This window comes from Pestalotiopsis fici, assembly GCF_000516985.1.
Source record: "Pestalotiopsis fici W106-1 unplaced genomic scaffold PFICI_Scf_2, whole genome shotgun sequence".
NCBI lineage: Eukaryota > Fungi > Ascomycota > Sordariomycetes > Amphisphaeriales > Sporocadaceae > Pestalotiopsis > Pestalotiopsis fici.
In genome coordinates, this window is record NW_006917092.1 from 3,161,022 (window position 1) to 3,182,427 (window position 21,406).

Sequence of the window (21,406 nt, forward strand, 5' to 3'; positions counted from 1 at the left end):
CGCCCAAGGCGGCGTAGACTTCCGCAACGCTCTCCAGGCTGCTTCAGCGCAAGGACACCGGGAGATCGTAAAGCGGCTGGAAAAGGCGGGTGCTTTAATGCAATCATAAGCACCGGCACAAGGAGTTAGTTTGTCTAACCGCGGTTTTGGATACTGTTGACTTCTCTTTTATTTCTCATATCTTTATAAAGGAGGGTCCAGGGACCGAGTTCATTATATAATAATAAATATAATTTGAGAATCGTCGAGAAGCTACTAGTTTTGTCGATTTATAATGTTTAAGGATAAGGCTTATATAAAGTTTTTTCGCTGTTAGGGTGCTCAACGCCACCTACTGCCTATAAGTGGCGTTCAGCACGGCCTGAATTATGCCCTTCATTCAGCTCAGCTTAGTAAATGTGCAATAAATGCTAAGTACGCCGACTCTGCCAGCTGTTCGGCGGATTAATAAATCTCCAAATCCAGCCGCCTAGATCAAACCTTGAGCTTGCAATCCGATACGTGACACGTATAATGCGGAAGTTTCAGTACATACAGTAATTCGGCTGGCGGTTTTCTTGTCCAAGGGAACAGCTATAGCCACCAGCTGTGAGCAGCTGCCAGTAGGGTTATATGTAGGGAAAAATCTATCGCACTCAGCTGGGCAAGGTTTGTCGCTGATCATTGAGACGCTCTGTCATCTGGGAGAAGGACCGAATCGAAGACGTTCTTGTTCCACTTTCGGACCGCTAACGCGATGTTCGACGATCAATCGATGCCTTTTGCTCGATATGTGCAAATATACAGCAATATTCCGGGTTATCGCGCCTAGAGGCTACCCAACAGAAAGGGTTTCAAGGTTTGCGCAAATGAACGCTTACATAATTGGCACGGGGCCGCCGGATTAGTACTCAGATCGGTGATGGCTGGGGAACCCCCGGTGTTGTATGTTTTTAACTTTTTGCTTTACTGGTCGTTGCAACCCACTCTTAAATAAAGTGTGGTGTATGGTGTGCGCGGGGCCATCTTCAATTCTTTCATATGGAGAGAACTATGTTGAGATTAAAGCATATGGGTTCATCGCACATATTTCAAGACCGGTGCCTACAGGTATCTGGCCAAGCGCTACGTGATGGCCAACAGTCTCGGCAATGCTGTAGGATCGTGCTACGAAGTGAAATATATTTGCGAATTGCAGTCGATTGGAACACATTTCGACAGGAAATCAGTAATATATGTTCATTGGTACAGACAACAGAAATGATGAATCCTTACCTTATGGTTTGCTCCTCACTCTTGCGAGCCAATGCTTCACGTTTACCCGAAGGGAGCCTTGTTCAAGTGAAAAATGCCCTGCCATGATAAATCCGCCGATTACTGCCCCATGTGCCTTTTATTTTCTCTGAACTCCCTTTAATCTGACAAGAATCTGAGCTAGTTCCTTGACCTGAAGTGGCCGGACGGCGAAGAGGATCTAGCGCAAGATTTTGATGGCAGCCGATCCAGCACTTCCTCAAAGATTACGTATCTTTCCCAGTTCGTGGGAGTACGTCTCACTGACACGCGTGGGCACTTCGGAAATCGTTTTGCGTGATTCCCGCGCCGTCTTTCCGGGCGATATCTCACTTTCGAGCAGCTTGACTCAAAGGAACATGCCCGCGCTTCGAGAAGCTGCTTCATCCACGAGATTGCCCTTCAGATCATCATTCCATGGGGCAGTCGCTCTTTGACCATGTGTCTTGAGAACAACTGTACTTCTGGGCCGGAAATATCGGCAGTGATGGCATATTCATGTTTGAAGAGACCGGTCAACGGGTGAGCTGACTTGCCGAGCCACTCACGTATGTCGGCAATGTCTCTATTGGCCACGAGGACTCGAAACCTCGTTTTGGATAAATGCTCAATCAACCTCTCCAAGGAACGATTCCTTGGGTCCTTGGTGTGATAGCGCCGCTACGAGTTGACATATGTGCATTCATCGAAACCGTCGACCACAAGGGTGTATGTAGTATTTGCGACAGCACGAGTGACCGCTCATTTCGTGTCGTTGTCACGTAGTGCATCGTATAGACGTTTGAGCATGAGGACTGCGACCACTTCACCGCGAGGATAAACATTTGCACGGTGATCGAATGTGTAGCATCGACCGACGGGGGACACCATTTGCATAATGTTCAGGACGGCACTGAAGTCAGAGTCCAATAGTACATTACAGCCGGCTACGATGCCCATACGAGTGACGCTGCTGCTCAACAGCTGGCACGATAGATCGACAGCCATAACGCTACTGGAGCAAGCTGATGCTAGGCTGACTGAAGGTCCACAAAGGTCGTAAAACCATTTGAGACGATTTTCAAGCTTAGACTGAGTGGCCCAAACTGCAGCACATGGAGATAATCCCGGTTTCCGCTCAGAGTCCTTCAGCATTTACTGCAGATAGTCGCTCGTGAAGCATCCGGTATGGACGGAAGATCTTAATCCTTTTTCACATTTCATACGGATGCCAGCATTTTCGAATGGTCTGTACCTTGTCTCAAGTAACATGTGTTGCATTGGTTCTATGGTGGAGGCTTCTGACCATAAGTAAGAAGAAGTTAGCGTCGAAGTTTCCTAAGTTCTCCTTGGGGATATGGCCACCTCGTGTTCGAAGGGAGTTATGTTGTGTGGGGTTCACTGTGCGATATTCCTTTACGGCCGATGCAGGGCTGCCCTCGGTACCGAGTTCTCTCGCTCGCTATAGCGACATATCATGACTTTCCCTGTGGGCAATGCAAGCCTGAGGACCGGCCGGCATTCCTACAGTACACATCTGGGGCGTGGAGGGCAGGGTCGAGCCCGGGTAGGAATGAGCGCTAAGCCAGCTGTGCCGCGAAGAAGGAAGACATGAATATATCCATGGTGGGACTCGGCGCAGGAGACATGGAAGGTCTGGTGAAGTCGGCGAATGCCATCATCCGCCGCATGTTAGTTCAGATGTGAAGCAGCAATGTGCGGACCTTTTTTTTTTTTTTTTCAATACTTAGCACCCAAATGGACATCAGGATTGGATCTCTAGCCTTTTTCCAGATAGATAATTACCTGCCCAGTTCCGGTCTTTCTTTTGATTACAAGCTCATCACACATACAAGCTATATAGAAAAATCACTCTTCAAGTAAAATTCAAGAGCTATAGGATCCTATAGCTAAATGATTTCTCTCGGTCAATATCATTTATCCACACCGTCACAATGTTGTACGCTACTCAGATTGATGGAATTGCCCTAGTCGTTGGCGTGAGTTAATGGCTACGCTCGTCATTCTATGAAGCACTGCTAGCGCGTGTCTTTCTAGTCTGGTAGTGGCATTGCTAGGGAGGCTGCCTTCTCGTTTGCAGAAACCGGGGCCAAGGTGGCTGTGTCTGCCGATATGAATAAGGAGATGGCCAAGGCTGCATCAGAAGAGAGTAAGAAGTAAGCCAGCAACAAGGAGTATCAAACGACCACCTGTGATATCTTTCGCACACATACAATATCAAACTTGCTCATATATACAACAACAATAACAACAACAACATGTCTCATAATGGCAAGCCAACCCACCGTTTGTACGAAACTCTCTTTCAATGATCCTCTCAAGTTTATTGGAAATATTCAGAACTGATAATCATGTTACAGGATTATGGTCGGGCAGTTCATGCAAGCACATGCGCACCTAACTGTCCCTGATATCCTAGGCGATATTTTAGGAAGTGTAGAAGAAGACCTGGAGCTTCAACGGGATTATGTTAAGTAATTGAGTTACTAAGTTGGCTCAAATGTCTGCACGTAGCCAAAGAAGTAGTGGAAGATATATCCGTATATGTTTATAATGGAGCATAAAGCCCGAATTATAGATAGCTAGGTTCCAATTTCAATAATCCACAAAAGAGCCCAGTGACAATAAAGCTTTGTAGTAGCATAAAGTATAAGACAAGAACATAGAGAGTATCGAGATAGATGATTTTCCTCCTTACAGACTCCAGCACGAATCAAGAAACGAGGTCAGTGACGATACAGACATAGTTCAGCATACAGATTTTACAGTAATCTTCCAGGAACAAGCAGAATATCAAAAACGACGTTGCGTTCTGTGTAATTTACTCCGACATGAGTGGCATTGCCATGAGGGTCGCGACCCAGACTGACCATAACCTCCAGGAGCGAGAATCGCCCGGTTGGGACCGGTCCAAGAAGAGATTCGCCGACAGTGTAAGCTCTGCAGCCAAGGGCAACGCCCTCGCGACCCATTCCAGACTCCAGAAGCGCGAAGCCACTTCAGTCCAGAGTGCAAGACCTGCAACGACGGACACACGAGCGGGCAAGTCTCCCATCATGAGCGGGATGGTCTTGCGCCCCGCCAGCTTATCGCCGGCCATGTCCCGAAAGTCCTGCAGATGTGACGACGTGGCAAAGGTGGCCATGAGGATACCGGTCCAGAACGCGGCATCGGCGTCTCCAGAGAAGATGGAGTGTCCAGTGGCCACCTCAAGGGGGCCGGCAAAGGAGCAGCCGAGTCCGACGCCGTTGATCATGTTTTTAAGTATCCCGCTGTCGGCTCCACCAAGCTCATTGTACCAAATGCCAAACAAGGTCAAGACCACGTACGGCACGAACCCACCCAGCCATAAAGCCAGGGCGAGACAGAGCGGGTGAAGTATCCAGAGAAGTAGGCGAGCTTGCTCCGCAGTGAGACGGCCCGAGGGTATCGGGCGCCAAGGCTTGTTGACGGCATCCTCGGCAATATTATCAGGCTGTCGCTGGTTATGGAGGCAAAACATGAACAAATTTGTCCAGGACCACAGAAACATCCATGGGATCACGGCGAGGATCTGAGGCCATGAGAGAGCGGGTCCCATGCAGAGACGAGGTGCTATGAGCGAGTTGATGGTGCCAAAGAGAAGTGACGGGATAACAATATCGCAGAAGTTATTGCAACATGTGAGATACATTGTATGGAAATGATATGGCAGTGTCTTTAGCCATCTTGGTATCAGGGTGGATAAACTGGTTACGGTACGCCAGGAATAGTGTGGCCGCCGAATCGGTCTGGTCAAATGCGTCATGATGAGTGAGAAGAGTTTTAATTTGCCCGTGGATGTTTGAGAAACTGATATTGGCTACATGATTCCGCAACAAGAAACAATCGGAAAGATCTCTTTAAGTAATATATGATTCATCAAGCAACTTGAACCATGCCCACATCAAAAGCTTGCATTGCAATAACCATGCTCACGAATTATTTCATAGCCTCTCACTTGGCGACTCATCATCCGCGTTATTCCAAATAACAGTCTACAAATGCTACGTGTTATGCACTTGTCTCATAGCCGTCTCTACTGTCAAGGTAGATAAAGCCTCGAATCTCGCTTAGTCCGACAATCCTTCATCTGCTTCGCCCGCCGCCTGTATCATGATTTCTGCTAATTGAGCTCAGCCTCTTCTTTCACCGCTGGAGTAGAAATGCGAGACAAGGCGCTTTTGTGCCCTGGAATACTCAGCTTATCGAGATGAGATGAGACATCTCTCGTCTTTACGTGAGATTTCAAAGCTGCAAACATTTGGGCCCATCACAGATCAAGATCCGCAAGATCTAAGTCAGATGGAATTCGTGTGGTGAGCAGCGGGGTGCAGATCTTACCGCTTCCGGTTGTGCTTTCGACTTGGATATCGCTTGACCCGAAGTAGATATCGAAGTGTTGGAGTTCCGAGAATGATGCCCATGGACCCTGATCTGGCCAGATTTGGGAAAATGATAAGAAATGAAGGATTCAAGCATTAATATCCTTCAAGGTAGTGCAAAAGAATTTACAAAGAGTTGCATCATGTTGGGAAAATGATGTTTCGGGCCACGTGCCTGGGGTATTCCCGAAGGTTTGGTCTGCATGGCAAGCGACAGAAGTTCGCTGCAGTCAGCGTTGCATTGTCCCTAGGCTTGGTACTAGGCGTGACTGGATGGAATCTGGCTCCGGAACTTTCTTTGAACAAGGCTGAGTCTCTGTCATTGTAGCCACAAGAAAACTATTTATGGGACGCGTATGCTGTCTTAGCTAAGGGAAAGGGACACTGTCAGACCCAACGACCCGAACATACGCAGGTAGGTCATGATTACAATGTGCATTTTACGAATGTACGATGCATTCTGTAAGGGTATGTGAGCCACGTAGAATGTATGGTGCATGTTGCTCAACCATAACGCAGTTCAATGCGGTTGAGCTTGTTCTGCTATAGATGCGCAGTCAACGGTAGGAAGTGGCACTCCCGGTATCCGGCTCGTCAAGAATAAATCCATGCGGATGTGTACATGGTAAATCCACCGTTTCATTTGTCGATGATGTCTGAATCTTGTCGATGATGCAACTGATTGGTAACAACAGCAACGTCTTGTCTGTGCCCATCGCGTCTCGCTTAATAGTGTTGCACTGCTACAACAATTTGGTCTTGGCATCTATGGCAGTATAATCCCCCATTTTTTTTCTTTTGTTGGCCCTGTATTCGTGCTACCTGCCTAATGTATATTTGCAGACCCTGTCGATCTTGCTGCCCCTGGCGGCGCTGCGGCTTAAGCACCCTAGCGAGTGCGCTGATCGACCAATGCGGTTTGTCAATAATTACTGTGATATCACCAACAAAGACCCAACATAGTTCACATTGAGGATTTGATCACATCGCAGAGTCAATAGTGTATTAATTTGCAGGGCCTAAATCAATGAATGGGAAAAGCAACCATTCGACCAGGTCTGTGGCAAATTCGAATTAAAAAAAAAAAACGAATGCTCAGGCCGAATGTCACGTTTTAGCGTTGTATTGCTTACAGCGGAGTTTCCAGAGACAGTTAGCATAGCGACTGTGCTCTGAAGACTGAGACATACAGGTTGGTGGGCTTGATCACTAAACTGATAGGGCCAGGAACAAATAAGACCACATTTATTGAGAACAAGAACATTGAAGCACACGCGAGTTTAGACCGAATGACAGAAGATAAGATATTGGTCGTCATTGATTTTCCCGTAATATATGTTGGAACTTTCGACTCATTATTTGTTTGTCCTAGATTCTCTTGGTCCGAACTCCGGATAGTGGAACGCAACATGCGCCGAAGAGCGAAATACTGAAGACGAAGCACTGCGGGGCTAACGCAATGTGATTGGTCGGAATTGACGACTATCTCGGTGCGATAAACGACCGGCTCGTCAATCGGCTCATGTCCCGTCACGATGGTAATCCAGCCAGCCACTGCGACATGATCTATGCCGAGGAAAATAGTGGTGCCAACCAAGCACTCAAAGCACTGCCAAATCATTGTCAATCCCGAGAAGATGCGCTGTAATCTGGTTTGCACCAGCTCGTTATCCTGGCAAATACCTTCTGATCTTGAGCCTGAACGTCATGGGCACTGAACCCGCCACCTCCGGCAGGCGGAGAAACGAAAAGGGCCGGTCTAAGATTGGTGAGAACTCCATTCTGACCTGCATCACAGCGCCTCGTGAATGTCAGAGGAAGTCAGATCAATGTGACGTCTGTCAAGTTCGCTACATCTCAGCATTTCTGACTCTGCTTACCAACAGGATGCCTGACCTGCCGCGAGAAACATGTCAAGTGTGACGAGCAACTTCCCGCGTGCCGCAGATGCAATCGCCTGGGCCTTGACTGCCGGCCATTCTGGTTGAAGACGGTAAAGGCTCCGCAACCGTCCCGGTCAAGATGTCGAATTCTGAGGCCCAAAACCTCTGCTGCGCAGCATATTTTTGATCATACGGAGACTTCGTCGCCTCTGGCCGAAGCGAGCGAGGCAGATTATAATGCATGCCTCCAGCCAGCCATCTTGCATTCTCCGGACCTGACCCAGCGGGGTGATGCCATGACTTCATGGCTTCTGGCGTCTCCTGCAAATACCGAAAAGCATGCCCAGCATCTGAATTCTACTACTATAGATGGCTTTCAAAGCCACGAATCAGACACAGAAAGGGCATGGCTCTTGGAGAATGACATCATCGCAATTATATCCAACGTCAGGAATGACCTTACACAGACTCAAATACCACCTCAACCGTCATCATCCCATATCGCATTGCCCAATGCTCTTGTCCTCAGCTTGAATGAAAGGCGCGCTCTCCGTCACTATGAGACGGCCTTTACAGCAACACAGACTACAAAAGATGTCCAATGGGCACTGCCGACGCTTCTACTGCGACAGGCATTGCACTGCAGCACAATGATGCATTTCATTCTAGCTCTCTCGCTATTCGATCTTGACACGAAGTCCGATTCGATTCTCGGCAATCGAGTACTGGCTATTCATCATTTCAATGCAGGAACCTCGAGGTTGGTCAGTGTACTGGCGAACACAACGACATATAATCACGTGGAGATTCTATGGAGCTTTTACTGCATTTATGTATGCGTGTCGAAGCAGAAATGCATTGACAAGGACAAATTGAACAGGCTGAGTCGGACTGTCTCTCAGCACCTGACAGCCTACTTAGTCGACTGTTTCACTATAAACAGTGATGGGTCGACCGCTTTTGATAGCCACGAGGGCACTGTAAATACGCTATCATCTCCCGCGACGAAGAGTTTATGGTGTAAGTTGCTCTTCTGGATTTACCAAGAAGACGCATCATCAGCGTCTTGGGGTTGTAACGCTGAAGTCGCCCAATATTTCGCCCAGCACCCCGATTTTACGAGACATATTTGGGAGCTATCACGGTCGACACTGATGCTCAACTGGGGACTCGAGTACCCAGAGAATCAATGTTTTACGGACATGGAACTTTCGCACGTGGTTGACTTGAGCGTTGACCTCACTAAGCTTCGCTTCCAAGTGACTAAATTCGGCCGTTCGTGTCATTTTACCGAACGGTTGGCTCAAACTGTAGAGCTAAGCTTGCGTTCCTTAAAAGCTGCAAGTTGCCTTTACCCCTCTCTTCTACTTCTGCCACACTAACAATACCAACAGAAATATATGCTGATTTTCAAAATGGTTGCCTCATCTGCGGTAAAAACGACAGAAGCCACCACGTTTGGAGCTGCAGCGGTGGCCATTTTCCACGCGATCGAGATATGCTATTACTTACACTTGGCTAGTCATACCAAGGACGAAAGACGTGAGGCTGTTAACGCTTCCTTGACAAAGTTACTTCATGCAGCGCGCCAAGTCTTCTCATATAGCTCTCAAGTCCCCCAGCTTGACTTTTTCCAATGGGCGCTCTTCATTGCAGGAGCGGCCACGGAAGACGCAATTCATGCAGACTGGATATCAGATCATATTCCGCCATCGCGTTTGAAATTCGGCTTCAATATGATCCTGAGTCTTAGAACCAGCATTGGGCCGGTTGTGGATATGGAAATCATAAACAAAATCCTTGCTGGGTGGTATCAGCTTGAGGATTGTAATGATTGACCAGTGACTTCATATCACAAATTGAAACTTTGCACTCAAATTTGACATCGTATTTAGATGATAGAGGATTTACCGCACGCAATGTATGTTCTAGTGAATTTGAATTCATTTACTTCATGCTATGAACTCAGCGCTGCAGTATAGGGCAACAGAATATGCATGATAGCCTAATCGAGCCAAGCGCTGATAGCTCCAACGAAGAGACAGAGCAGAGCAGAACCAAAATCAACTTTCTCCCTCCGCTGATTTACTAGCCAAGACGGGCGACAGCCTTGCCGAGAGATCGTCTAAGCTGTTGATCAGATTCGATTGGGGCCATTTAGCCAGTGGATCCCATCGTCTACAGGGTCCAATTAGAGGCGAGACACGGAATAGAGCCCCTCTCAGTTATATCAATCAAATTCCAATGAATAAAGGGAATAAATGCTGACTTTTCTTTTTCGAAACCAAACAGAATTAAAGAAACTTACCAATTTCACATGATTGGTATTTTCATTTTCATCCTCGAACAGATATGACGGTTGTATCGTTACCCAACGTACCGGCCTTAGCCGATGTTGTACTGTCTGCCACGGATGAGCAACAAATTCTCCTTGACACGGCAGAAAGATTCCATCAACAGTTATGGGATATTAACAAGACGGTATGCTTAAGAATACGCACAAGCTATCCATTGGGATTCACCTGACCTCACTAGATTCATGACAATCCGGAATTGTGCTACAAGGAGTTTAAAGCACACGACGCAATTACTTCATTCCTGGAAGCCAATGGCCTTGAGACTACGAATCATGCCTACGGCCTAGATACATCATTTGTTGCAGAATACGGTCAAGGAGGCCGGCTGGTGACGCTGTGCGCAGAATATGACGCCCTGCCGGGCATTGGTCATGGCTGCGGCCACAATCTGATTGCAACCGCCGCAATCGCCTCCTTCCTGGGCGTTGTGCATCTTATAAAGTCTGCCAATATCCCAGGACGAGTCCGCTTGCTCGGCTGCCCGGCAGAGGAAGGAGGCGGCGGCAAGATCAAATTGATCCAAGCCGGTGCCTTTCACGGCGTCGACGCCGCCTTGATGCTCCACCCGATACCGCCAGTAGATCGCGACCATCCCGATACAACTGGCCTTTTCGACGGCATCTCGTATGGCACATGTCTGGCCGGGAGTCGGTTCCGGGCCACGTTCAAGGGCAAAGCGGCACACGCAGGTGCCATGCCCTGGCTCGGTGTCAATGCTCTCGATGCGGCGACCCTGGCGTACACGGCTGTGGGCATGCTGCGACAACAAATCATGCCTCACGACCGCATAAATATCATCATCAAGGAGGGCGGAACCAGCAGCAATGTCATTAGCGACAGATCAGTGATTGACGCTTGCACGAGATCTGCGACACTAAAGGAGATGGTGCTCTTGCAGGACAGAGTGGTCAAGTGCTTTGAGGGAGCCGCAATTGCGACGGGCTGCGATGTTGTAGTGGAAGAAGAGTAGGTTTTCGGACATTCTACTTTCATGCATTCTACGTTGGGAATGCTAATCATGTCGACAATCAGAGGAGAAGCTTATGCTGATTTGCGCCCGAACGAGACACTCTGCACCGAGTTCACGGAGGAGATGCGCCGAGTGGGCAAAACGTATTATTGTGACTTGGGCAAGAAAGATGTCGGAGGTTATGGAACCGATATGGGCAATGTGAGCTACGAGTGTCCCTCTTTTCATGGAACTTTCGTTATCCCTCTACGTGACGGAGAAAATATTCATGGTCCTGGATTTACCAGAGCAGGAGGGACAGAGGAGGCATTCAACACCGCTCTTGAGGCAGCAAATGGCATGGCCGCCACCGCCTGGAAGGTCCTTCGCGACCAAGAATTTGCTTCCAAAGTGATGGAAAAGTTCGAGGCAGACAAGGCGTTGCGATGATACTATTTCGTATCAGATACTCTAATGTATTTCGCTAGCTGTGCTGTGACGTTAGATCACCAACACCCTTGTCTTTCTTGCACGGTCGTTCCAAAAAGCAAGGGCTGATCCGCCGTCGCTCAGTGCAACAATGATAGTTGACGTTGGATTTCATAGCTCATGTGAGAAGCTATGCTTTAGCTAGCCTGTGGATGATTCACATTATAAGAACGCACGGCCGATGCCCGGCCGACTGATAATTGGTTTCCATGTTATAGACAACTCCAAAGCTTCCATCCGGTCAAAGCGTGTAGCAACAGCGAGTTTCAATTCTTTTCAATAAATTAAGTATACTGGACAATGGCAAAGCTTGTATCACAATTGCTTGCTCGCTTGACTCTGTTTAAAAGGCCATCCAACTAAGACTCCTTATTTTTACTGGAATAAACTACTGAATTATGCAAATATATCACATGCCCCTCTCTAAACAGCCTGTCCAAAGGTGTCACAAATTCCCCTTCGCGTTACATATGTGCATCGCAATCACCAGGTAAGCTCTCCATATGGCGGCCCCATCCACGAAAGGGAGAGCAAGACGGTTGAACTTGAAGCTCTCATCCCTTTCACTGACTGAGATGACTGTAGGCACTCATATTCAGCTTTTTTGGGGCGCGCCTTGTTTCTTGCTCGGCAAACCTGGCGGCTGGGGGTCCCTGAGGCTTAATTTTCTGGGCCAAGGCAAAATGGCGTCCAGTTCGCTGCAGATCCTTTCCGATATCCTCACCACGCCGACCAACTTGCTGTGAGAAGTACTGGCTTTGCCCCGTTTTCAACAGCCCGTCTTGCTCGAGGCGACCCAGCGCCCCGCCCACAAAGTTCTGGCAATTGGTTCCGCGGCTGACTCTGGGGATGTTTCTTTCATCGCTGGCATAGCTTCTGATTGATGCCCCTGCCATGGCCGCTTCGCCTGAGGAGAGCTTTCCAACCACAGAGCTTCCATACAAGGATGGAGAATGAAAAACCTGTCGTTTCTCATCATAGTAAAACTGGTCTTGGTCCTTTTGAGCATCGCTCCGGACATGGTACATCGTCCCATCGTCTGCTCCCTTGGTGCGCACATAAGCGGCCCAGTGACCGTTCTCGGGACTGTAGAAGTTGACGGATAGCTCGCGGTCTCTTGTGCTGCCGCCAGCAGATTTGGCGCTGTCGCCGCTGCCAGATCGAGATGGAGTTGACGGCATGATGAGCGCAATAGGATAATTAAATAAACGTGAGAGATAGTAACTTTGCTCGAACAGAGAGGAATTGAGGACAGTTGCGGGAATATAATGAGAAAAATACAATAGTCCTACGGTTCAAAGATCATGGCGTTATATAGGTGTTAAACTTGTATACTACAGATATTCTTAGAGTATCTCTGTTGGTGATCTCTTTCTGGTTGTCTCAAAAGAAGCCTGAATGCCGGCCGTAGCCGCTGGGTACGCGCTCAATTTTATGAATATTGACCTCACCTGCAATGCCATGCACGCCATCTGTTTTTCTCATGATTTGAAATATTCGTACGGTGTTGGCATTCATTTCCATGATCTAGGCCATAATAGCAGGCCATAGCCGCGAGGTTGCAACTTACGCGCCTTTGGAGGACAGACCCCACGCTAGCGCTTACCAAGTCGACCCAGATTTGGCCAAGAAGCGCTTACAATGCCTAGGATAGTGTATAGGTACTAGGTAGGTAGATTGTGCCAGTATTGCCAGTCTTTCTAAGATGCACCTCGCACACCCGCTGATTGGACTTCAGGCGCGAAACATTCTTGCTGATTGCATGGCGCGAGTTGGGAAAACGTCCTGAGCAGCACCCAGGGCAGTGTACAGTATACTAAGTATGTACATATGCAAAGAACGCACAGTGATGGAGCAATTTGGCACTGTCCCTTCTTTCAAGACAGACGCTAGCCGGATTTGTAGATAGGCTCGTTTCCCAGGGAAATCAATTAGTGGCATGGCCACTGATTAAGGCACCTTCTGCACCCCTCAAGTTTGTTGTCGACTCCATACTCTTTTTATCGCTCCTCGTTTGCGTCGCCTGCCCTTCATCAACTGCAGGAGACGTCCCGGGTATCGAGAATGGGGGACCAACAACAAGCAACAGAGAACCCTGGCGTCCAAGATGAACAAAGCGCAAAACCTGTTTTGGTAATCTCAAAGTTGCTTGGTCCTCCTCCTTATGTCCTGGATCCAGAAACGCTGGCAGACTCCTTCAATCCATTCCCTTGGATGAAAGGCAACTCATTCCGGCAAGTTGACGAAAATACATTAGTCAAGTACGGCGGCAGTGTTACTCTAGTCGAGGCAGAAGCCATGGACTTTATCTCTCGCCAGACCAGCGTCAAATGTCCGCAAGTCCTCGGTGCTTATGAGCTCGACGGCACTGCGCATATTCTCATGTCTTTTGAACATGGGAAGTTGTTATACGAATTCTGGCAAGACGCCTCGGAGAGCGAGAAAGAGGCAGTGATTGGCAAGCTGCAGCACTACCTCAAGGAAATGCGAGGCATCAAAGGCGACTATGTGGGTGGCTTCAATCGCAATCCTTGCAGGGCTGGCGAGTTCGAGTGGGACTTCGACAAGACAGATCACAAATATGGACCGTATGCAGACGAAGATGGCTTTAACCATGGAATCGCAGAAGCTCTGTCACGGGCGAGCCCAAAGCCTGACGTGGAGGATCCCGAATCCCCGGAGTATAACAGGATGTATACTATCCAGCAACTGGTGCACTCCCTTCGTGGCCACGACATAGTGTTCACACATGGTGACCTTCACCCCGGCAACATACTCGTACAGGATGATTTGAATGTGGTTATTTTGGACTGGAATACGGCAGGTTTCTACCCCGCCTACTGGGAGTGGTATAAGGCTACCTGGCACGGCACGTTTATGCCGAGTTTCATACGACAGGTTGAGCGATATATCCCACCTTATTGGATAGAGGCCAACATCTTGAGTCAGATTTATAACTGGATAGTTGGATGAGCATGCATGACATGTCGTGTCAGAGCCCCCTAAGTAGTGGCGTTGGTAAAGACATTGTTACTAAAACGAGACCTATATTCATAGAGACGATAATGCAAGTACCGAATAAAGAAACTGGGCTTCACGTTGTGCCTACCAAATGCAAACTTTTGAGAAAGATTTATTCGTACACTTGCTATTGACAACGTATGTTCTAAGCGCCAAGAGAGCCGTTACGCGAGTGTGCTTCGTGGCTATGCAGTGATTAGGTGGGGATGGTTCACAACCAACAAACACAATCGCGCGCGTAACTAGGGCCTATCCTGCAGCCTGTTGAGCCTTGAATAAATCTCCCAGTCGCAATCGCAGTCGCAATCGCAATCGCAATCGCATTCCCCTCTCCTCTCAGACATTACGAATTTTCCGACTTGAGGGTTTTGAGGCACCATCAAAAATTACAGGACAAGCAGAGAAAAGCAATGCCCGCTCCAGCCGTAGATAACCATGCCATCTCTGTCGTTCTCTGGGGCGGCGACAACCCGAACGAGCCTCTGGCAGATCCAGTCGGCCACATGGCGCTCGCCGTGCACGCGGACGTCTCTCAGCCGGCCATCTGCCATCTTCACCACGTACGGTGCCCGAACCAGGTGCGCTTCATATACGAGTCGCGACCCCAGCAGCCCTTTGCCTCGGACCCGGCACCGCGCGGCCGCTGCGAGCTGCGCGGGGGCTTGAGCGCCGGGGATGCCCGCACCGCCAACGACGTTCTAGCCCGCTTCGGCGCCGACGAGACACAGCTGCCGTTTTACGGCGAGGGTAACTGCCACAACTGGACAGCAGGCGCAATTGGGGCGCTTGAGGAGGCCGGTCTCGCCGAGCCGGGCGACGCCGCAGTCTGGGCTGCCCTGATTGGCAAGGGGCCAAGGGCCATGCAGCACAGCTGGGTCGACGGAAGTCGGAGGCGGTGGATAGATTGCGATGAATTTAGCCAGGCTTGGTCTGGACCAGTGGACGCGAGATGGGGTGAAGGGGGCGAGGCACAAGCAGCGGCTTTGGCAGCAGCAAACGCAAGTGCCAGTAATCTCAAGGATCGTGTGGCTAGATTACAAAAGTTGCTAGGCGGTGAGCATAAGTAAGGGCAATTCTCTTCTGGCTTGTGATATAGTAGACGTTTGCTCTTCAACTTTCAAAGTTCTTGGGAGCGAACTTCCTGCTCCATCAATGTCTTACTGCCAGATATTGTGCCATGCTTCCGCAGGTGACCCCTATAACTATGGTACTTTTGGAGGCCGATATTCACTGACACAAAACGGCCCTGGATAGCGGTCCGGTCTGAGGCGACATCGTGCATAATATATAAGTGTACATAGTACATATACATCGTACACATCGATGTGTTCTCAGGGACCATGTTATTACTGGCAAAGGAATGCTTATCTCTAAATTGCTTCTCCTCGGCCCCTATACTACAATAAACACATCGAATTTAAAAGATATATAATCCGAATAACAAAGGTACCTTTACTGCATGTGTAATCAAATTAACTATTAGCATATACTCTATACTTGTTACATCTAGAGAGTCTCTTGTTAAGCTACATAAATCTAGACGGGCGTATATCAATTGATTAAATTATATAATACGTCAGAGAACTAGTCGTCTCCTAATGTGTGGGGGCGCATTCTGAGGAAACTGAGAGTTAGGGTGAAGCGCGTCGGGGGCTACTCAGCAGAGCCTCATATGTGCATATCCAGAATATTGTGCCGCTGCTAGTCAGTGCTTAGAATAATTCTGATATAATGGCAGGGTAATCTGGGATAGGAGTAGACACGAACATAGTGCGACAACAATGGCAAAAGAAATATTGACGCTGGAAGCTGTGCCTCGCCTTTCTCTGTTCCGCATTCTCGATTCCACACCTCATTGTTTCTGGCATCGCTTTCCATACCTGGCTGGTCCCAGTAGCCCTCTGGGGGCCTCAACCAAGTACACTTTTGATCCATAAAGGCTTACTTTGGCTTGACCAATATTGCCGTAGCGTGGGGGTCGTCCGTGTAAAGTCCATAGTTCACGGAACAATCCAGCTGACACATCGAGGTAAATAAGTTTAGAGAGGCGGGGTGGTGTGTGTGGACAGGCTTGTCTCGTGCCAGCTAGTCGAACCAATATTAAAGACCAGGAGCACCGAGGAATTGGAAGCGTCATTACTGTCTTATTCTCAGACTCAACACCATGTCACTCCCAACGACCCAAACCGCGGCTGTTTGTGCCAAACTCGGCGGAGGTGTCAAGTTGGTTCACGATTACCCGGTGCCCAAGCCGGCGCGGAACGAGGTCTTAGCAAAGGTCCTTTATACCGGTGTTTGCCAGAGCGGTAAGTGCCTGCCAATTCGCTGGCCAAAGGGAGCGACACAGCAAGCTGAGTTTTGAAAAAGATCTGCACACCCAACAGGGCACGGCTTCCGGGCCAGATGGACGTCCAATCACTAAAGTCAAGCTTCCGCATGTTGGTGGACACGAAGGTGTCGGTCGCATCATCGCTCTGGGCCCGGGATGCGGGGATGAACTCAAAATTGGTGGTTTTGTCGGTATTAGATTTGCCAGCCGAATCTGCCGACGCTGCGACTTTTGCTTGGCAGGGAAAGAACAGCATTGCATCAAAAGCACGAACCACCTTCATCATGAGGACGGAAGCTTCCAGGAGTACATTGCTCTTGATGCTGACTACTTGACCATCCTTCCTGATGATATCGATCCAGTTGTCACTGGACCTGTTCTTTGTGCTGGTGTGACGACATACAAGGTGAGCCCATAATAACATATTCTATGAAAGATTGGCAGTGATAACAAGATAGTAGGCTGTGAAAAATGCCAATGCCAAAGCTGGGGACTGGGTGGTTGTGATCGGGGCTGGCGGGGGATTGGGTCATTTGGAAGGTTTGTTGCTCGAACGATTTTCAGAGCTTGCGCTTACAGAGTTGATCAAGAATCTAACATTCAAGTCTTTAGTGCAATACGCTCGGGCTCAGGGAGCTGTAGTGGTGGGCATTGATGGAGGATCCGACAAGGGTGACTTTGTCAAATCCATTGGTGCGAGCCATTATGTTGATTTCACGACCACTTCTGATCTCGTCCAAAACATATTGGACATTACGAATGGTGGAGCAAATGCAGTTATTGTTACAGCCGGGAATGCCAAGGCATTTTCTCATGCGGCTGAGATGCTCAAGGTAGGTGGAACATTGAGCTGCGTGGGCATTCCTCCTGGCAAAGGTTTCATCGAAACTCCTATAAGTGCCATTGTGATCAAGGGTTTACATATCACTGGCAACCTTGTCGGCTCTCTCAAAGAGTGCCTGGAAGCTGTGGATCTGGTAAGGCGAGGAGTGGTCAAGCCGAAAATCTCGGTCCGTCCCTTTGCGGACCTGCCCACTGTATATGAAGAGCTTCTGAAAGGCGATGTTGCAGGCCGAATAGTGCTCAAAATTGCAGGCAATGATTGATGAAAAGGGATGAGCGTAAAATGCCATCAATAACACATTGGCCAGAATGGAGAAATCGAGGATTGTGAAGTAGATGTGCATCCGTAGATATTGACTCACAAGGCAATGTTATCATACTCCCACATGATCAAGAAGTTTCATATCGATTTTGATGTAGAAGCTCTTCTAGGGTTGGTAATATGATATCTCGTGGACCCCTACCAGAGAGTTTCGATCAAATATGGTGACTGCGATACCGAACTTTGTTAACACACATTACTGCAACTGATACAATCTCTCAAATACACCGGTGGGAAGAATGATATATATACATTTATTTATGTGCAGAATCCCACTGTCGCTAGCAAAACTCAACCCGGCAAAGCGAATGACCGTGGCCAGTAGAATGGAATGAATGCGAAATCACCAATAATCCTTAGGCGGCCAATGCGGTCAGTTTGCTGACACGTCCTATGTACGAATCCGGGAGTATAAATCTCGGCATAATTGCGGATCCTTGGGAGGTGACGGTCGTGGTTTGTGAAAGTTTTAAAGATATATATTAGTTCTTAACAGGTGCTCTGTGGGGTAAAGATGGATCCCACTATGAATAGTTACATAGCATGTATACCTGTTAGGCAAGGAAAATGTAACGATCTGCCATGTAATCACTCAGCCTTACCTGGACGATGACCTGCCCGAACGACGACCGAGCAAATCTCGCGATCACAGCTACCCCGCATATCCTTAAATATTGCGACGTTTTGACCGTTCAAAGTCATGCAAGACATTGATTGTGTCTTTTTTCCAATCCCTTGTCTAGCAACCATTCGTTCGGTCAAAGCTTCTACAGAGTATTCTGCAGCACGCTCTTGTCTAGAACTCACTTGTCTAGAAGAACGATTGATCGAATGACCATCTTACCCAAGCTAGAAGTACCTTGCAGGTAGCAATCATCATTGTCAGATTGCTGCAGATACTTGACGATAGTAAGTGCTGTATCTTTACTGGACCTTGCCCATGTTATATCGTATGCAGCTAGAAATTCCGGCTGTCGTGTCCTGCAAGTGTAATGCACCTGTGGACTTTTACTGGCAAATTAGCGGATCATTGGATCACCCCTGGCTAAAAGTAGGGGTCTAGCGGGGCCCAATGCCACGGGTGAGGTCTAGGACCTAAAAGCCAATATCCCAAGATACTTGCCTTGGAATAAGTTGGCAGACAATGTAAAGATTGCTGTTGCTATTGATATGGAATGCAAATTTAAAAGCCGAAATGCCTAGAAATATTCTCCCATGACTCAGTACATGGAACAAATCATTGCCTTCCAGCCCGGTTAACCATCAGCTTTGCACCACTGCCAACACTGCAGATGCCTTGTAGCTGGTCTCAGCGGGCAAGATGCTAACCTAGGTAGCTAGGTCGAGAGACCCTTGCCCTGCACCAGTCTCTAGAAGCCTGCTTTACTCATCTTGCCCCGCACAAGTGCATTGAGATTCTGTGAGTGGTCATCTTCGTATGACCTAGGGACACTCATGCCATTCGAGTTTGCCGGCAACAGGCACGCTGATATACCCCGCTTCCATCTGAATGCATCGACGACATGACATGTAAGCAAAGCTGATAATGAATGACATTGATCCATCTTTTCCAATTACAACGCCGCTGAGATCTCAACCATATATTATAACACGTGTGCAAGCCCGAAACCCTCTTTTCCCAAGGCATGGGAACTTGCTGCAACCCTCATCAAGGCGCCTTTTGCTTTTCTCGGCGGATATGATGTCCATGAAACCTTTGCAGGAAAGCCTCCACGCCCTGGATTCCATCAGAATCCGGCATTGGATGGCCCACACCAATCCGTCCAAGTTCTCTGCTGCGCAGACTGGGCGATCAGTAACGGATGACTTGAATGAGATCAGAGATGAGCGAGAAAAGATGCAACAGGAAAAGTTGAGCTGGATCCATATTCCCAGCAACGACATGGCTTTATGCGAGGTAAATACAGACACTACATAATTGTTTCTCTATCCTACCATTAAGAAACAATTAAGTTAAATGCTGTAATCACAGGATGTTCTCAAGCGTATCTGCTGCGAAGCTCAATACAAAGCACTGCTCAGCCATGATAAATGGCGCTCCCACGCACAACAAGAAGAAGAGCAAGGGGGACTGTATTGCGCGCCTTTTATGAGCGCAGCTGGGTTCCAACTTCGTTTCCGTAAGCTTATAGATGCGAGTTGAGTATGCTTGGCCCAGTCTGTCAATTGTCTGACGATGCGTACAGATGTAAAAGACAATCAATGGACAGATCTACAAAAACACGATGTGGAGGGGAAGGTGATTAAGAACACAATACTATATGTAAGATTGTCCTTTTCTTGATTACCGCCGCGCATTTTTCTTCTTCAAAGTTCCGAATGCTAAAACTCGTTTGGAGATGCCTTACTTGCACTGGGGCGATGTCGATGATTCCAGACGCGACCTAGATGTGTCTCGAGGCCGTCCAGATGGCACACTACATCCCAGACGAACTCTTGATGAGGCGGACAATCCGTATCTTCCAGAGAAACAAATGACTGAGCGGAATAAGGATCAAGTTGTCACTCGATACTTGAGAAACAAGAAATCCTTCAAGTTGACACGCATAATGGTCGATCAGCTCTGGATCTGGATCCTCGACGACTGTACGTGTCCAAGGTCAATGTACAAATTTGAACAGGCCACCAAGATGCGTTGGACATGCTAATTCTTCCCATCAATAGATACAATTGTCACTAGCTTTCCAGACACGCCTTGCGATTCCCAGCATTTTCACCAGAAGATCCCAAGCTGCCCACAGCACAATCTTGAGCACCTTGCCATATGGCAGGCTGAGCAAAGAGATGGCAACATAAATGCAAAGTCGCTGTCTTCTCACCTTCTGTACAGGTGTATTCGGATATTCTCTCCTCTCTCGTTGTACAGTAGTGCCGGACTGCGGTATTACAACTTCTTTCATTGGTCAATCGTACAACAAGTATGTCGGCGTAATCTTGAGGCATGAATACATTTCGGAAGCTGACGTTTACCAGAGAGCCGAAGCTATGCAAATCTTTGAAGACTACGGCAGAAATTCGGACGATTCTCTCATCAAAGGAAAGTTCTTCTCGAATCGCGACTTCAAAGCCATTTGGTTGACGCGAGATATACGCGACGAGCTGAAGATGCTGTCGAATGTGATAACACTGCAGCAAGATGCTCTGGTCACGCTCGACCATAAATTCTGCAAGGAGGAACTCAAGTCCTCGGCCAGGCGATACGAAAGGCTCATAGAAGAGACGCAGGCCGTTGAGGAAATGGTAAGTATTCTCCGCAGTCACTTGGCAAGGTCCAACACTGACTTTGCTATCTCAGCTAGCCAAGGCCTTGGACATCAAGCAAGCTTTGATAGGTTTGCATCAGAACAAGATTAGTCTCAAGCAAAACGGTTTCGTCTTGACATTCACAATCGTGACGGTGATCTTTGTTCGTATTAACCACATTCTCCGGATTGGCCGTTGTGCATGCTTTGCGGCTAACACACTAATCGACAGCTACCGTTGGGCTTCATTAGTTCTATATTCGGCATGAACGCGA

At 48.2% G+C, this 21,406-nt stretch overlaps 10 protein-coding genes across 10 annotated transcripts; 8 read left to right on the forward strand and 2 right to left on the reverse strand.

Annotated features, from left to right (window-relative positions):
• Positions 1-3,206: 3,206 nt before the first annotated feature.
• On the forward strand, positions 3,207-3,750 carry PFICI_03138 (uncharacterized protein; the record flags this gene model as incomplete). The annotated part of the gene is made up of 3 exons (XM_007831719.1): positions 3,207-3,251; positions 3,310-3,428; positions 3,633-3,750. 3 exons carry the CDS (start codon positions 3,207-3,209, stop codon positions 3,748-3,750), a joined length of 282 nt encoding a protein of 93 aa, XP_007829910.1.
• A 343-nt stretch (positions 3,751-4,093) lies between these two features.
• Positions 4,094-4,945, reverse strand: PFICI_03139 (uncharacterized protein; the record flags this gene model as incomplete). The annotated part of the gene is made up of 1 exon (XM_007831720.1): positions 4,094-4,945. The coding sequence occupies one exon, from the start codon at positions 4,943-4,945 to the stop codon at positions 4,094-4,096; it is 852 nt and encodes a 283-aa protein (XP_007829911.1).
• Positions 4,946-7,382: 2,437 nt separating this feature from the next.
• PFICI_03140 (uncharacterized protein) lies at positions 7,383-9,396 on the forward strand (the record flags this gene model as incomplete). Its single annotated transcript, XM_007831721.1, has 3 exons — positions 7,383-7,443; positions 7,562-8,817; positions 8,953-9,396. 3 exons carry the CDS (start codon positions 7,383-7,385, stop codon positions 9,394-9,396), a joined length of 1,761 nt encoding a protein of 586 aa, XP_007829912.1.
• A 514-nt stretch (positions 9,397-9,910) lies between these two features.
• On the forward strand, positions 9,911-11,314 carry PFICI_03141 (uncharacterized protein; the record flags this gene model as incomplete). The annotated part of the gene is made up of 3 exons (XM_007831722.1): positions 9,911-10,039; positions 10,094-10,881; positions 10,948-11,314. The coding sequence occupies 3 exons, from the start codon at positions 9,911-9,913 to the stop codon at positions 11,312-11,314; spliced, it is 1,284 nt and encodes a 427-aa protein (XP_007829913.1).
• Positions 11,315-11,916: 602 nt separating this feature from the next.
• PFICI_03142 (uncharacterized protein) lies at positions 11,917-12,534 on the reverse strand (the record flags this gene model as incomplete). Its single annotated transcript, XM_007831723.1, has 1 exon — positions 11,917-12,534. The coding sequence occupies one exon, from the start codon at positions 12,532-12,534 to the stop codon at positions 11,917-11,919; it is 618 nt and encodes a 205-aa protein (XP_007829914.1).
• Positions 12,535-13,417: 883 nt separating this feature from the next.
• On the forward strand, positions 13,418-14,326 carry PFICI_03143 (uncharacterized protein; the record flags this gene model as incomplete). The annotated part of the gene is made up of 1 exon (XM_007831724.1): positions 13,418-14,326. The coding sequence occupies one exon, from the start codon at positions 13,418-13,420 to the stop codon at positions 14,324-14,326; it is 909 nt and encodes a 302-aa protein (XP_007829915.1).
• Positions 14,327-14,784: 458 nt separating this feature from the next.
• On the forward strand, positions 14,785-15,441 carry PFICI_03144 (uncharacterized protein; the record flags this gene model as incomplete). The annotated part of the gene is made up of 1 exon (XM_007831725.1): positions 14,785-15,441. The coding sequence occupies one exon, from the start codon at positions 14,785-14,787 to the stop codon at positions 15,439-15,441; it is 657 nt and encodes a 218-aa protein (XP_007829916.1).
• Positions 15,442-16,538: 1,097 nt separating this feature from the next.
• Positions 16,539-17,809, forward strand: PFICI_03145 (uncharacterized protein; the record flags this gene model as incomplete). Its single annotated transcript, XM_007831726.1, has 4 exons — positions 16,539-16,680; positions 16,742-17,109; positions 17,165-17,243; positions 17,316-17,809. The coding sequence occupies 4 exons, from the start codon at positions 16,539-16,541 to the stop codon at positions 17,807-17,809; spliced, it is 1,083 nt and encodes a 360-aa protein (XP_007829917.1).
• Positions 17,810-19,570: 1,761 nt separating this feature from the next.
• PFICI_03146 (uncharacterized protein) lies at positions 19,571-20,032 on the forward strand (the record flags this gene model as incomplete). The annotated part of the gene is made up of 2 exons (XM_007831727.1): positions 19,571-19,786; positions 19,862-20,032. 2 exons carry the CDS (start codon positions 19,571-19,573, stop codon positions 20,030-20,032), a joined length of 387 nt encoding a protein of 128 aa, XP_007829918.1.
• Positions 20,033-20,685: 653 nt separating this feature from the next.
• On the forward strand, positions 20,686-21,243 carry PFICI_03147 (uncharacterized protein; the record flags this gene model as incomplete). Its single annotated transcript, XM_007831728.1, has 1 exon — positions 20,686-21,243. The coding sequence occupies one exon, from the start codon at positions 20,686-20,688 to the stop codon at positions 21,241-21,243; it is 558 nt and encodes a 185-aa protein (XP_007829919.1).
• Positions 21,244-21,406: the final 163 nt, after the last annotated feature.